This window comes from Dermacentor andersoni, chromosome 1 (genome assembly GCF_023375885.2).
Source record: "Dermacentor andersoni chromosome 1, qqDerAnde1_hic_scaffold, whole genome shotgun sequence".
Lineage (NCBI taxonomy): Eukaryota > Metazoa > Arthropoda > Arachnida > Ixodida > Ixodidae > Dermacentor > Dermacentor andersoni.
Genome location: NC_092814.1, coordinates 151,821,915 through 151,838,883, shown reverse-complemented (window position 1 = coordinate 151,838,883; position 16,969 = coordinate 151,821,915). Strand labels below are relative to the sequence as shown.

At 44.4% G+C, this 16,969-nt stretch overlaps 1 protein-coding gene across 1 annotated transcript in view; it reads left to right on the top strand.

The window, feature by feature from the left end:
• LOC126546209 (uncharacterized) overlaps window positions 1-15,294 on the top strand; it is an 83,117-nt gene extending 67,823 nt beyond the window's left edge. The window contains exon 2 of the mRNA XM_050194361.3: window positions 14,033-15,294. Within this exon, the coding sequence (XP_050050318.1) occupies window positions 14,033-14,866 (834 nt within the window). The 3' untranslated portion in view covers window positions 14,867-15,294. The remainder of the gene's footprint in view (window positions 1-14,032) is intronic.
• Window positions 15,295-16,969: the final 1,675 nt, after the last annotated feature.

The window sequence follows — 16,969 nt, the reverse complement described above, 5'->3', positions numbered from 1 at the left end:
GCCGCGTACTCGCGGTCGTGCCCATCCTGGAAACAGGAAAAGTAAGTTGTCACAATCAAAATCAAAGAAAATATATCTTTCAAGGATACCCGTAGGCGGGTTTCATACCTGCCCAAGAACACCTTTGCCAATGTGACCCGTCAGGAGGCAGCGACACAACGGCTTCTCGCGGCTGTCCGACACACAAACAGTGACCCAGCAGTTACGCCATCTGCCCCCGCGGTGGTTGCAGCTAGCGCTGCTCCGCCACCCCAGGAGAAGGGGCCATCCACCTCCGGACAGGTGGCCTCAAAAGTCTCGTCGAACGTGCCGAGACCTTCACGTCAAACACAGCGCTCGGAAGAGCGCGTGTCCAGCGCCTCGCAAGAGGCGATGGACACAACCACCAGCAAGACGGCGCCACCAGCACCTAAGGAGCGGCGAGCATCTTTCAACCACTCCAAAAAAGACAAAACTCGCGGCACGGCGCCTCCATAGGCCCCGTGAGCTAATCCTCATCTCTTAAACACACAGCACCCAACACACTTACCATAATGGAGACACACATACTACAATGGAATGTTAGGGGTCTTCTCCATAACTTTGACGATATTAGAGAACTCCTACACAAACATAATCCAAGGTTGCTGTGTGTTCAAGAGACACATCTGAAACCTACGAACACAAATTTTCTTCGTCACTACACAATCTATCGTAATGACCGCAACGAGGCGAACGCCTCGTCTGGCGGTGTAGCAATAGATGTTGACAAGTCAGTAGCTTGTCATCATGTCGCCCTTCAGACGATCCTTGAGGCAGTGTCAGTTCGGGCAATTCTTTTTAATAAATTAATCACAGTATGTTGCATATACATACCCCCAAATTATCATCTCCGAAAAAGCGATTTTTATAACCTAATTGATCAGATCCCGGACCCCTACCTACTCTGATTTTAATGCCCACAACACCATGTGGGGAGACACGCGATGCGACGCGAGAGGTCGTTTTATTGAAAATTTTCTTGTAAACTCCGGTACATGCCTCTTCAACAAGAAAGAGCCAACGTATTTCAATATTCATCATAATTCATATTCGTCAATAGACCTGTCGATTGGCTATGCTTCAATTTTCCCTAATTTGCAATGGCGTGTAACCAAAAATTCCTATGGAAGTGACCACTTTCCTGTAACGTTAAATTTAATACATCAACATGAATGCGCTCCACATACCCCCCCGGTGCAAACTAGCCTCCGCGGAATTGAATCATTTTAAGGAATCAACTTACTTATCACGACATGTTATCACCGCTTATAGCATAGATGAAGCAGCAGCGTATTTTACTTGTTTTATACTCGACGTAGCAGAAAAATTCATTCCACAAACACAAGGACTCTCATGTAAAAGACGGGTTCCCTGGTGGAATGAACAGTGCAGACTGGCACGAAAGAAACAAAACAAAGCGTGAGGTTGCTGCGTCGCTCCCCGACTGCAGGAAACCTCATAGAATTTAAACTGCCAAAATCGCAAGGAAGGCGCACGCAGAGACAGGCAAGGAGGGCTAGCTGGGAGAGGTTTCTCACGGGCATCACTTCCTACACCCAAGAGTTCAAAGCATGGAATGGCGTAAGAAAGCTAAAGGGGCAACAAATCCACCCTTTGCCCTTAGTGGACGACCAAGGGACTACCTTGGAGGACCAGGCCAACGCTCTGGACGAACACTTCGAACATGTATCAAGCTCCACACGCTACACAAAATCATTCCTCAATTACAAACAATTAGCTGAACTTAAGGTACTGAATCATAAATGCCGTCCGGATGAACCATACAACCGTCCTTTTGGTATTGCCAAGCTTAAAGCTGCATTGAGCACATGTAGAAGCTCTGCACTGGGACCTGATAGAATCATGTATGACATGATTAAAAACTTACATAAAGACACACAAATGACACTTCTGGCACTTTTCAACTCAATTTGGGCTGTCGGATACCTCCCGTCCTCATGGAAGGAAGCTATTGTTATTCCCGTCTTGAAGCTGGGTAAGACCCTACCTTGGCGGCAAGTTATCGCCCGATAGCTGTTACAAGTTGTCTCTGTAAGCTATTTGAAAAAAATCATTAATCGTAGACTAATACATTTCCTTGAACTGAACAATATGCTTTATCCCTATCAGTGTGGCTTCAGAGAAGACCGGTCCACGACTGATCATCTTGTGCGCATTGAAGGAAATATCCGAGATGCATTTGTACATAAACAGTTCTTCTTATCGATATTCCTCGATATGAAGAAGGCGTATGACACAACGTGGCGATATGGGATCTTGCGAGATTAGTCGAGAATTGGAATTCGTGGAAATATGCTAAACATACTAGAAAGCTATTTGTCCAAACGTAGTTTCCGCGTGAAAATCGGCAATGTATTGTATCGACCTTTTATGCAAGAAACTGGTGTACCCCAAAGAGGTGTGCTTAGCTGCACGCTCTTTATTGTGAAGATGAGCACGCTTCGTGCTTCATTGGCGCCAGCCATCTTTTATTCTGTTTACGTAGATGACATACAAATAGGTTTCAAATCCTGCAACCTTGCAGTGTATGAGAGGCAAGTACAACAGGGTTTGAACAAAGTGTCCAAATGGGCAGACGAAAACGGATTTAAAGTGAACCCCAACAAAAGTTCTTGTGTGCTTTTCACAAGGAACAAAGGGCTCATGGCAGATCCCAATATCGAAATGTATGGTCAGCAAATCCCTGTGAACAAAGAGCACACGTTCTTAGGCATCATACTTGACTCTAAACTAACTTTTATTCCACACATAAAGTATCTTAAGGTGAAATGCTTAAAAACAATGAACTTACTGAAAATTTTATCCCACACAACATGGGGCAGCGATAGGAATTGTTTAATTAATCTTTACAAGAGCCTGATTCGATCACGATTGGACTAAGGTGCCGTGATCCACCATTCTGCTGCCCCGAGCACGCTAAAAATGCTAGATCCGGTCCACCATCTAGGGATCGTACTGGCCACTGGCGCTTTCAGAACAAGTTCCATTGAAAGTTTATATGTAGAATCAAATGAGTGGTCACTCCATCTGCAGAGAACATATATCAGCCAAACATATTTTCTGAAAGTTCACTCTAATCATCAACATCCGTGTTTTAATACCGTTAACGATTTGACATATGCTACACTCTTTCGTAATAGTCCCTCTGTAAGACGGCCCTTTTCACTGCGTGTGAGGGAGCTTAGCGTTGAAATGGATGTCCCACTCCTCAAACATCGCCTAATGCCTCCAGCTAAGCTGCTACCTCCTTGGGAGTGGCAGCTGATACAATTTGATATATCTTTCCTGAAAGTTACAAAGCACGCCCCGGAGATTGAAATCCAAATGCATTTCCCGGAACTCCAGTACAAGCACTCCTGCACGGAGTTCTACACAGACGCATCGAAGTCACACGACGCGGTGTCCTATGCAACCGTCGGTCCATCCTTCTCGGAATCCGATGTACTGCATCCGGAACAAGTATCCTTACGGCTGAGGCCTACGCACTATTGTCGGCTGTGAAGCATACAAAGAAAACAAAACTAAAAAAATCAGTTATATATACGGACTAACTAAGTGTTGTAAAGGTCTTGATGTCATTCTGTAAGCACAAAAATTCAGTAATTAATGAACTCTATTCCGTCCTGTGTAAAGCGTATATATCTAAACAGCATGTCATCATATGCTGGGTGCCGGGTCACAGGGGCATCGATGGTAACGTTCTGGCGGACCAGATGGCCACGTCAATTGCATCGCATTCTGTTAATCCTACCGCTGCAGTCCCTGTCACAGATCTAAGGCCCTTCTTGCGTAGGAAACTGCAAAACTACTGGCAACGCTTGTGGGACGTGGAAACAAATAATAAGCTGCACGTAATAAAGCCGCAATTAGGTTTCTGGCCTTCTGCAACAAAATCACGCCGAACAGATGTCCTATTTTGTCGTCTTAGGATAGGACACACATTTGGCACCCATAACTTTTTACTTACTGGAAATGAACATCCAACCTGTGGTAGATGCGGGGAGAGGCTGACCGTCCTCCACGTCCTCCTGGAGTGTCGGGAAGCCGAATATGAGAGAAAGAAACCTTTTCCTCTAGCATACCGGCAGCACATCCCGCTTCATCCTGTAATGTTCCTCGGCCCAGAACCGCTCTTTGACACCAACACAGTCCTAGGTTTCCTGAAAGATGTTGTGTTAATGTTATTAGCCCCATACGATCGTAGCGCTTCCTCTTTTCAGAGGATGCCGCTGTGATAATTGTTTCGTATAGCACATGTCTCTAGTTCCTTGTTGATATGAACTTTCTCCTCGCTCCTCATCCCTTCCCATTCAACGCAAACGGTATTTTCGAGGTAAATCTCTCAAAAGCTGCAGACAATCGTCACCTAGGCCTTCCCCTTCCAAAATATCCCACAAAATGTTGCGGTTTACGTTGTCATACGCTCCTTTTCTATATATATATATATATATATATATATATATATATATATATATATATATATATATATATATATATATATATATATATATCATCATCATCAGCCTGGTTATGCCCACTGCAGGGCAAAGGCCTCTCCCATACTTCTCCAACAACCCCGGTCATGTACTAATTGTGGCCATGTCGTCCCTGCAAACTTCTTAATCTCATCCGCCCACCTAACATTCTGCCACCCCCTGCCCATAGACCCATAGCAGGCCTATTGTAAGAGTGGGTAAAAACAGTGGTGAAGAAAAAATGAAGTGAAATCAACAATGACTCTCACAACATGTGTACGACAGTCAAATAACTGGAAAATCGTTTTCATAGATTTTTAAAAGCAGTGAAACAGCGAAATGCATACACATAAAGTATAAACTAAACCTAATTTAAGTAATTGAGACTAGTTACACATGCTGGTTTTCATAGAGAGCACTTTCGAATTCGCTCACCGGGAGTGAACGAAGGCAGCCAGGTAAGGAATTCCATACTTTTATAGTGCGGGGAAAGAAGCTGTGCTTGAACGTATTTGTATGGGCATAGGAAGGGTTAAGATTAAGCTCGTGGAAGTTACGCGTGCAAGAAGGCTTGGTGATACATATGGAAGCTGTGTTTGAAGTATGATAGGACTTGTTCATTATGTTGTGCAAAAATGTTCATGATTCCACATCACGACGTACTGAAAGTAATGTTAGTTTCAATGTAGGGAGGGCAGACGAGGGTGAAAAATAGAGGTCATACAGGTGAAAAATGAAACGGACGGCTTTTTTCTGAACTGCTTCTAGTTTGATTATGTTGTTATTGTTGTGGGGTGACCAGACTATTGCGGCATAATCGATAACGGGGCGAACAGGAGTTTTATACATTGAGAGTTTAGTTGCCTTTGGAGCCTTTTGCATACTACGACGTAGGTATCCAAGTTGTTTTAGGGCCTTTGAATATGTTTGGTCAATGTGTGTAGTCCATGACAGATTGTGAGTAAATGTTACGCCAAGGTATTTGTATTGTCGAACTCTGGTTAAAGGTGATCCATTCAAGGAATATGTCGCAATTACAGGTGCTGCTCTTTTCGTGAAGGACAAAACAACCTTTTTTTTTTATTAATGTTCATTTTCTTTTTTTCACACCAAGCACCGAATGAGACAAAGGAATCGTGCAGTCGCTTATAACTAGTCGCAGAGTCAATGACATCGTATAAGACGCAATCGGCAGCACAAAGACGAATGCTGGAAGAAACATTTTTTGAGAGGTCATTGACATAAATGAAAAACAATAAAGGACCCAGGACGGATACTTGAGGAACCCCGGAGCCTACTTCAAGTATGGATTACCTTGCAGAACTAAAATCGACGTATTGGGATCGGTTAGAAAGGAAACTAGCAATTAAATCGACCAGGCGGGAATTTTTTAGTATCGCATTTAATCTTTACAAGAGGTGAGAATGAAGTAATGAATCTAAAGCTTTAGAAAAATCAATGAAGATAACGTCAATCTGTTTACCGAGATCCAATTGATAAGCAATGTCATGGGTGAAGTCGGTTAACTGTGTGATAGTACTGAAACCACGTCTAAAGCCATGCTGAACATTAGTTAGAATGTTGTTCAACTCAAGAAAATCTGTTATGTGTTTGTAAATAATATGTTCCAGCATTTTGCACGATTGGGGAAGTTAAATAAATTGGTCTGTAACTCGTTACGTCTGTCTTGTTACCTATTTTATACAAAGGTATAACTATTTCAAGTTTCCATGATGAAGGAGCGATCCCTGTTTCTAGAGACTTATACAATATAATCTAAAGATAGCGTGATGTCCATTCTGAATAGCAAAGTAAAAACGAATTCGGAGTACTATCAGAGCCACTAGACTTTTTTGTGTCTAAATTTAAAATCAAATTAAGGACGCCATTAACATTAACTGCAATGTCGGAAATAGAAAAATCTGAATCATTATCAAAAGCAGGGTAGACATGAGGATCGTTTGTGTACACAGAATGGAAATATTCATTGAACGCATTGGAGATGCGTGCAGGATCGTTTACAATTTCATCAGTGATAGTAAGTGAAGATGAAGAATAAGTAGTAGGCATGACAGAACGCCAGAACTTCCGAGGATTTCTTAGCAATCCTGGCAGCTCGACATGAAAGAAAAAATCGTTGGCCTTATTCATTTTCAAATTTAGTTCCTCTTTGGCAGATGTGAATCTAGCAATTGCATCTGGGTCATTACTGCGTTTTGAGCGTCTCAGTCTTCTAACGCGGTGCGATAATTGCAAAATTTCTCTAGTCATCCAAGGAATGGCACGATTTTTTTTTACTTTTGAACGGAACAAAACGTTCAATACACAGCTTTGTAATGTTTTCAAATTGGCGAACTATTGTATTCACGTCACAATATTTACTGAGTGTGCATACCGATTTGAAGCGTTCTGATAAAACTTCAAGAATAGATGTGTCGTCAGAGTGATTAAAGTCGAAAAAACAGACTGTGCAGTTTAGCGATATAAACACTGCCTTCTGATCTGAAATTTCACACTCAGGCAGCTTATCAACAAAGTCTGAACTAATGAACACCGGGTCAAGAAGTGCGTTTTGTCTTGTTGCGCCATCAACTGCTTGCGTAAGTCCAAAAGATAAATAAAAGTTAATTAGTTCGCTACCTAAAGAACTGCGATGCGATAGTGAGGGCCAGTGAATATCTGGTGTGTTCAAGTCCCCCATTAGAATTCCCCCATTAGAAACTAGATGCATGGAAACTGTGCGTGTTGATATAATCAGCGAGAAGGGAAAAAGGTTATCGGGTGAGGAGGCAGGTGGATGGTAGAAAACAGAGACTATAATTTGTTTGTTTGGTTGTTTGTTTGTCCGTTTGTTTTTTCTTTGCTTAGGTACAATTTACATCAAACAGAGTCAAGATCTGCTGGAGGATAGATAACGGAAAACTACAGATCAGATTTAAAAAACAAAAAGTGCGACACCGCCTCGCCTGCCAATTTTGCGCTTTGATCGGACAGCTCCGTAGCCGGGTGAGGTGATTTTAGAGTCATATATGTGATCGTGAAGTCAGGTTTCAGTAGCACCAATGAAATGAGGGGAATAGGAGGTTACCAGGGAAAGGAACAGCGGGAACTTATTTACTAGATTTTTTGCATTCAAATTCAAGAAAGTAAGCATGTAAAAGCCGCGGATATGTCAATGTGAAGACGACGTAGCCGGGAGAGTGTTTGGCAAGTCTTCAGAACGACTGGAATTATTCACAACGGTGTTTGCAGCGAGACCTGAATCGTCAACTAGAGCGCTAGCTGCAGCATTCCACCTGTAGCGGACACCATTTATAAAAACGTGGTCATAACACAACCTCACCATAGAGGCATGGTCACGAAAAGAAGAGGTTGCTGCCCATAGCTTTTTGCGAATGACAAGTACATTAGCCGAGAAATCTTCAGTAATGTAAAATTTTGTTCCTTTAAGCTTTGAGACAATTTTCATTATTTCTACTTTGTTCCTGAAGTCTAGTACTCGTTATAACTGGGCGCGATCTACCTTCGCGTTTGGTAATTCTATGACAGCGTTCGATGGGTGGGCATTCAATTTGAAGTTTCTCTGTGAAAAACTGGTGTACATCAGACAAAAGCGTGCGCGTGTTTTCAGCATTATGTTCACCAAGTCCATGCAAAATTATATTGTTGCGTCTGGAGCGATTTTCAAGGTCATCATTCTTTTTTATTAGTTCCGAAACGGCCTGAGATAAAGAGCGTACAGTCTGTTTCACACTTAAAGGAAAACACGGAGCGCCTTGAATCGCGATGCGGCGAGCGCTTGAGTCAGGTGGCGGCAGCAGCTCGCACAGGCGCAGGCGCTCCAAGGCGGGGTCTTGAACCGCGTCGTCTGCTGCGCCGGCGGGCGCTGGCCGCATTGTCGGGAAGCGTGCTACTGCGCGGACTTCATCCTTACTGCGCGAAATGAGTCGGTATTCGTTACTAAGCGTTGTGCGACACCTACTGATGCGCCTCGAAGGTAAGTTCATCACTGAAAGGAGCAGGGCAGTCATAGACGATGTACTGATTCCATACGTTCTTGACGGCCTGTTCCCGGAAGGCGACTATACATTTCAACACGGTAGGTTGCCGATCCACACTGCTTGTGTTGCGCAAGAAATTCTCGAAGAGCGCGCCGTCACTCTCCAGGACTGGCCGCCCCAATCCCCGGGCGTCAACATCATTAAAAATGTCTGCGGCTGATTGAAAGTATCACTGGCTCACTATCCTCTCTATCAGTCGCCCGAGGATAGGCTTTGGTACACCATCGTCAGCGAGTGAGACATGCTGCGAATGAACACGTCATTGACCAAGTTACTCTACACTTCACTACCTTCCAGGATGAGCGCTTTCATCGCTGCCGCTGGGGACATGACGAGATACTAAGTGAAGTTCGGAGCGCGACGCGCCCAATTCCCCGCCGGCGGGCAGGGTCTGCCTGGTGTAGTGAATGATTTTCGAGGAGAATCACTTCCAGTTCATTGTCTTAAACTATAACATTGCTTTATTCGTATCTGTTTCATCGTGTTTGAACCCCATAGTTATCATTGTTAAGTGCTTTGTTTTCCTTTCGAGTCAAAGACTGAGCACGTTGCGCGCACATGTTGGTGCGTCTTGTCGCTGCGTGTTACGCTAGCACATACAGTGAAGAAATATACGTGCACGCACTCGGTACCCCGGCCTTCCGAAAGAACAGACGAAGCATGCTGCCAAAAGTCACACACACACACACACACACACACACACACACACACACACACACACACACACACACACACACACACACACACACACACACACACACACACACACACACACACACACACACACACACACACACGCACGCACGCACACGCACACGCACGCACACACACACACACACACACACACATGAAATGTGTGTGTGTGTATGAAATGACGTTTTGTTAACAAATTAACTGGAACGCCAATGCATTTCTCCGCAAAGTTCGGGAATTTATATCTCGAAACTGGTGTCATCTTGAAAATTCGTTCCAAGTGGATCCACCTTGCGAACTCCACGGCTGGAATTTGTAAATTGCAACATGGGCCATAATTTAATTACTTAAAATTTTAATTGTGAATTTTTATTAATTAGTCGATTTTGCATCTCAATTTTTTGTGCAAGTATTGTCCGCCGTTTCGAGTAGATCAGCTCATGAACTAGAATTGTGATATCTGCCACAGGCAACCTTTAAAGATTTTTGAAAGTTCGCTGAAACACGCTGTATATGCATGTATATATGTATGTTTCTTGCACTTGAAGAAACTTCGTGTGACGGCGAAGAATTGAGCGCTGAAATGACGACGCTATATGAGTATATACAAGACCTCATAGTAGGAGACAGTTCAATTTCACAGCCCGAGTCCTCTCGGTGGTGTAATCTTCCTTCGTGTAATGGTCGTTCACTTGCCTATCACTAATACTGCTTCGCCTTTCCGGCGAAACTGCAGCCGCTCTCTCTCTTTTTTTTTTCTTTTTCTGTGAGTCCGAGTATAAGCGCTGCTGCGCATGACTGCTGTTGATTCTGATTTCGGGTGAATCCAGCTTTGCCTCATTTCGGTTACATAGTGAATTATGCAGGGTGTCCCAACTATCATGCACCAAGATTTTAAAAAAGAGCAGTTGCGTTACTCGAAAAAAACCTAGTGCATATTATTTCCAGTGCAGTGGAGTAGCCGCCAGTAATTATTTCGTCACTGAGATATAATTCGGTAATTGCAATTAATTATCTAACTCGAGAAGTACTGTCCTAATTTTTAAAGTGTCAATGAGGCATTTGTAGGCAACCCAAAATGGCATCTAAATGCGGTGTTTTCAGCGGCGTACTAATTGCGTACAATTTTTTCCCGACTGGCAAAGAAGCCTCACGAAGTATGAAAAAGAACAAGCGAGTGTGCGCATCATAAAGCAGCGCCCTCAAATAAGCTGATTGAAAGCAACTACACTGCCTGTCGCAAACCCGAAGAGACAGTTCATCACCTTGATAACGGCACGGAAGGAGCACCAACGGCAGGTTTCGCGGCTTCGCAGCTATTCCTTCCTCTCATTTCTACGTCACACTTATTATCCGTCTCTCAAGGCCGACTGATCACATTGATAACAAAAGCCCCTTGACAACGCAGCCTAAGCGCCGCTCTAACCACGCACTACATGCGAAAAGCAATGTAATGGGCATAGAATGTTTCAAAATCCTGGCATTGCTCGCACCGCATCGAAAGAGTGCGTGCGAAGCTATACTTTGCGCCAGAAACTTGCTTCGCACCAAAGCCAAATTGGTCACCGTTTTATTTTTCATGAAAGTGTATACGTGCTGCAAAAACAGGTGCGTGTCAAAAAATAAAAGCGACATAAACAGACCGGGAAGCGACCAGCCTGTAGAGGAAAGGCAAAACCGATTCAAGAAAGTAAATATACCACTTCTAAATCAGCCGAATTGGCAATCAAGATGTCTGCACAAAAAATCAGATTTCAGTGTGCCCTTATTGTCTATGAATTCGTAAGCTCCGCTGAACACCAGCCTAGAGGACGTGTTCGAATAGGTCTCCTTTTGCAGCTACGCAGTACTGTGTCTGTTTTATCTCCGACAGGGTCATTCTGGACTCGCTCTTGGCTTTCGCCAAGGACGCGCAGCTCCTAGGACTGCTCTGAATACGCCTCGCCCTTCCCTTCCTATTCCACATTATAGGCCTTAGAGCCATCCCTCAATAAATACATATTGTCATCATCATCACATCTTCAGTGGCTTTCTTCACGACCTACGCCGGAATTCTACGGCAGACATCCGTTATCCTTGCCTTGAATTAATCTGACGACCGTCTCGATCACGTAAGCACGATCTTTCACATAACCCCAAAGAAAGAAATCGAGTGGGTAGAGGTGAGGTGACCTAGCCGCCCAATTTACAGGCCCGTATATACCTTCCAATCTATTGCGCATGAAAAGTCGCATCCAGCCAGTTTCGTGCTTGGCTGCTGCTGTGTGCGAGTGCCCCATCTTGCTGATACCTCAGAAGTGGAAGGCGTGACAGCGGGACTTGCTGAGAAACTCGTCCACCACTCCTTCAAGGATTTAGTCCACGTAGCGCTGTCCAGTCAGTGTGTGATCGAAGAAGATGGGACCGATTATAGCACTGGCGTAAATTCCGAAACACACATTGAGCGACCGCTGGTACTGGTGCCGCTTGCGCTTAACCAAGTGTAGATTGGAGACCCTCCAATAACTTGCATTATGCAAATTTACCTAGGCGTTTCTGCGACAATTGGCTTCATCTGTGCACATGATGTTACTCAAAAAGTCCGGTTACTCATCGGCATTTGTTAGCACCCAATTCGAGAAATCTAGACGATTCTACAGGTCCCTATATTCTAAGCGTTGGTGCTGGTTAATGTGGTACGGGTGAACGACCATCATTTGAATCTTAGCTCCAAACTGATGACTTGGAAATCAGTACCTGGGCGGCCACGTCCCGCACGCTAGCATGAGGATTTAAGGCGATAAATGCTAGAACATCCGTGCGTACGCTAGCACTAAAAAAATGGAGTCCTCCACCGCTGTTACTTGAAGCTGCCGGTTTGTCTCAGGTTTTCATAATTGCTGATGATAGTCGGTGCGTTTGGTCTACCGCCACACTTACATGACTGATACATATATGTTTGCGGCCTTCCTCTTGTTGCCGTTTGTAGATCTCAAGGCAAGGATCATGTTTACCTTCTGCTCACAGAGAAACACATGGCGACTGGGACGAAACAAAACGCACCTTTAAACATTTGCACTGACGTTGTCAATTAGCTTTTGTGGTGATAGGTATTGTGGCAAAAAAAAAAAAAAATCCTTGCACTTTATTTTCGCCAAGACAGCAGCTATCACAGCTTGTTTCCAACTAACACCAAACAAGACGTGTTACTTCGGCCGAGGCGCGACAAATAAGGCACCAGCTCAATCACGATGTTTTTCTTCATTTCCTTTGTTTCGTTCTGGGTAACTTAGAGGGAGCCTGTTCGAGGGCGCTGCTTTATGACCCGGGTGAAAGCACAGTCACGTTTATATTCTCCATATTTTGCGGGGTTTATTTATCAGTCGGAAAATTAGTACGCAATTAGTACGTCGCTGAAAATATCGCAGTTAGATGTCCCTTGGGTGTGCCTTCAAATGCCTCATTGATACTTTGATAATTAGGGTAGTACGTCTCGAGTTAGATGATTAAATACAATTATCCAATTAAATCTCAGTAACGAGAAAATTACTGGCAGCTACTCCACTGTCCTGTAAACAATATGCACTAGGTTGTCTTCGAGTAACGCATTGCTTTTTTTTAATTTTGGTGCATGATAGCTAATTGAGACACCCTGTATATATTTATAACCTCTGCATGCAAGTTACGATGTTTCCATCCCTAATAAATATTGCAAATGATTAGAAATGTTTCTTTTTCATGAGTTGTTAGCACTGCTTAATGGAAAGAGAAGCAATCCTGAGACACACAACATTCATGTGCATTTCACATACCATTGATAAAAAACTGCTGGAGGGGTTAATGAAGTCTATAGGTATTTCATGGTAAAAAAATCACGCGAAGCAACTTCAAGCGTGGTGAACATACAGCAACATATTCATTCTCTAGGCATAGGCTATCCATACCTTTACAAACAAATTTTAATTGGCTACCTCCATCTCTTTCAGAAATATGATAAACTAGGTCCCGTGTGTATATTTAAATATATTGTGTGTGCGCATTTTATTTACAGTGGAAATTTAAAACTATGTTGAAGTGAGAAAATACGAATGAGGCAGCCGCCGCTAGTGCTTTTAATACGCGTGACCTCCTATTGTGAGAATTTGCAGAAATAAAGCGAAAGTATGAATCAAAAGACGTGCACGTCCGCGCCAACAATTATGCAGTAAGCTATTAGCCCCAGTAAAATTTCAATGAGAAGGTCGAGGAAAGTCAAAAGAAACCTCAAATGATCTGAGTGGGAAAGCTCTGGTAATGTCACTTTACGTGTGTGTGTGCGGGGGGGGAGGCTTCGGTATCGCCCAGGAGGTGCTCAGCCCCCCCCCCCCCCCCAGAAAACTGCGGCGGGGGCTCGGGCCCCGGAGCCCCCCCCCTCGCGTAGTCGGCGCCTATGGTTCCTATCTCGAGAGGGCTCCGCATTGCCGCTGCAAACCGAGTTGGAGCACGGTATGAACCAGTCGAATGTACCATTAGTCCTTTCTGGAACACCGTTGTGTTACTCAAGTGAGTTATCTGTATATAGCTGCAAGTAGGGCTCAAGTCAACAAATTAAATTATACGTTCGATAAAAACTTTTTGGACCAATGAGGACACTGGTATAAAACCACCGGATCATTTATTTGTGTACTTTACGTGTGTGAATGACCCTAGGTAACAGTTAGAAAAGCTCAAGCAGTGCAGCGTGTATAATCATCGTCAAGCCCTCTGCCCTCAATTACGTCGCAACATCTGTATTCTACGCAGGGACGGCCACCATCTCGCCACAAGGCGCCACGTCGAAAGCAACGCGATGAGATGGCCCGCTTGGAGAGGTCATCACACGTTCACGGGGCTTCGGTGATTAAGTGGCAGTACAGTGCTATCTACTTGGATGACACTTCCTTGCACTCGAATGGCTCTACCAGCGACACGGCCACCAGCGACGACGACTACATAGCCAACAACGCACAGCAGCATTGTTACGATAATCAGTATCACGAATATGCCCCGCCTCGGCCACTGCCACCGCCGCCACCACCACCACCACCGCCGACCCCTGTGTCGACTCCGCCACCAGCTGGCTCACAAGCGGCGGCGACCATCTGGACGCGGGAGTACTTGCCACCTCTGCGGCCGACACGTCGCGCGCAGTCTGTCATCCACGCCGAGGCCACCATGACACTCAACGGTGACATGAAGGCTCTGCTCGACCCCAACGAGTCACCCAAGGTGGTGCTACTGCACCCAGGCCGTGATGCTGAGCGTGTTTGCACACCGCCGCTCGAAGATTCCTTCATGCTGAACGGCCACGCCCGCGAGGCTGAAACGCCGAGCGACAGCAACCTTTTCTACGTTTTCATGACCGAGGACAACGCGTCCGTTGACGTGCCTGAGCCAACCGCCAGCTTCATCACCAGCCCTGCTGAAGCGGCAGTTGCTGCGGCCGCCGCCGCTGCTGCTGCTGCGGCAGCCGCTGCAGCCCGGTTTCAGAATTCGGTGTTAGCCACGTGGGAGGATGTGGCGACCGCCTCCCCAGCAGTCTTCAAAACGAGTACTAACGGCGTGCCCTGTCCCAGTGGTGCCTACTACCGCGTCTAGCCTTGCCATCTAATTTCCCTGGCATCAGTGCTTCGTAAAAACTTGTCATTCTGAAGCCAACCTGTCTTGCCATAACTCTGGCTATTTACCTATCCTTAATCCTCTTTTCTCGCTGGTATGCTTGCGCACACTTTCTGACATCCTGCTTACCATCGTTCTGTGCTTTAGTACACGGTGTTCTTGTATATAGCTTAGGCAGCAAGTAACTGCTCTTAGTTCAGGCCTTTTATAACCATTAACTTTTGACTTCATGTTCATTTCCCGTGACTTCTATACTAACTCCTTTGACTTATGCACTGGCTTTCGGTAGTTTATTGATGTGCAGTGATTTCTTGTTAAATGTATTGCTCATTTTATTTTTTCATCTCAATACAAGTGGAAATGTGTTTTCAAGCATGTGTAATAAGCAATAAAGGTGTTGACTCCAAGCTATCGAAGTCTTGTTTGGTCGGTCACCACAACACTGGAGGCACCGCACCGGTGCACTCGTAGACATGGTGTCCGCTACTACGGAGAAGCTGAAAGCTCGTGCACCTGTCTGCACCTGCACGGGCATGTCACCTCATAGGCTTGACTGTTCAGCATAAATGAATGCAAGCAGTGCCTTGAAGATGCTGTCAGCATTTACTCGGCATCACGGACCGGGTGGACCTGTGCACACCACTATGCCACTAGTGGTTTGAAACGAACAACAGAGTCGATTCAAGTACTTCACAAAATTAGCACTTAAAAAAACCGCAAGTAGTTGTGTAGATCTTGTAAGGTAATGAAAAACCCGTATATATTGAAATTGGCAAAAGCATAGTTTGTAGGGTAGCTAGCCGTAGTGCAATAAATGCAGTCTCGATGAGACCACAGAATTTGGCAAAATGTGCTGAGAATCGTCAATGTGGCCGATAGCAACCTCGAAATTTCTTTAAATTATACTGGTTGCAAATCTTATATTCGTCATCCCTTCTCAATAGGGTTGCGGAACTGCTATCCCAGAATTGGAATGATTCTGGAATATTCCAGTTTTCTTAAAGCCTAATGGAACTTGAATGCAATCAAGCCTATCTTAATCGCATAAGTGTTGCTCGATATTGCTTTCGCTAACGATTTAACACAGGTAGTACAGGAAAGCCCTCGAAAAACGGGAACAGTACAGTCCATATTGGACTTAGTATTTCTTGATGCACGGCTTGAAAATTATCAGGTAGCAGTTGAAGCTGGCATATCAGACCATCATCTTGTATTTGTACAAATCAAAACCAAGGTTCCGGCAACAACTCCTAAAGAATGCACTACGCACGTTCCTAATTTTGATAAAGCTGACGACACGAGCATCATCGATTATTTGTCGTTTCATCTAGGCAGTCTGAGCTCTGACGATGATGTCAATGTGTTGTGGGCAAGATTCAAAACCATAATCTTGCACTGCGTAAACTGATTCGTACCAATAAGAAAAAAGAGAAGAAATAAAAGAAACCCCTGGATAACGCGAGAGATTGTTCGCCTGAAGCGAAAAATAGGAAGACAAAGGAAAGCAAGAAATAGTGGAAAGATATTTAACCTATCAGCACAGCTGCGAATAAAGCTTAGACAAGCAAAAGAGAAATACTACGAGGAAACACTTCCTAACTTCATGGTATCTTCTCTGCAAAAGTTTTGGCGTCACTTGTCGCAAACCACTCAAACCCAATACGGCATTGTTTTTAACAACGAAATCATAACTGACTGTTCAAAAATTGCGTCTTACCATAACCAGTTCTTCCAGTCTGTCTTTTCAAATGTTTCTAATTCTACTGCTCCAACTACAGTAACATCATTTTCACACATTTCAGATATGCCAGAAGTACGAATTAGCTATGAAGGACTACTATCGCTGCTGCTAAACATCCGAGAACATAAATCTGTAGGTCCGGATGGAATTCCAAATGCCTTTTTGCGAAGATACTCTGAATGGGTTGCTAGATACCTAGAAGTTATCTTTAATGCATCCTTGCAACAAAAACTGGTCCCAGACGACTGGCTTGCTGCAAAAGTTATCCCGATACACAAAACCGGTGACAAGCAGAAAATTGAAAATTATCGACAAATTTCTGTAACGTGCGTCTGCTGCAA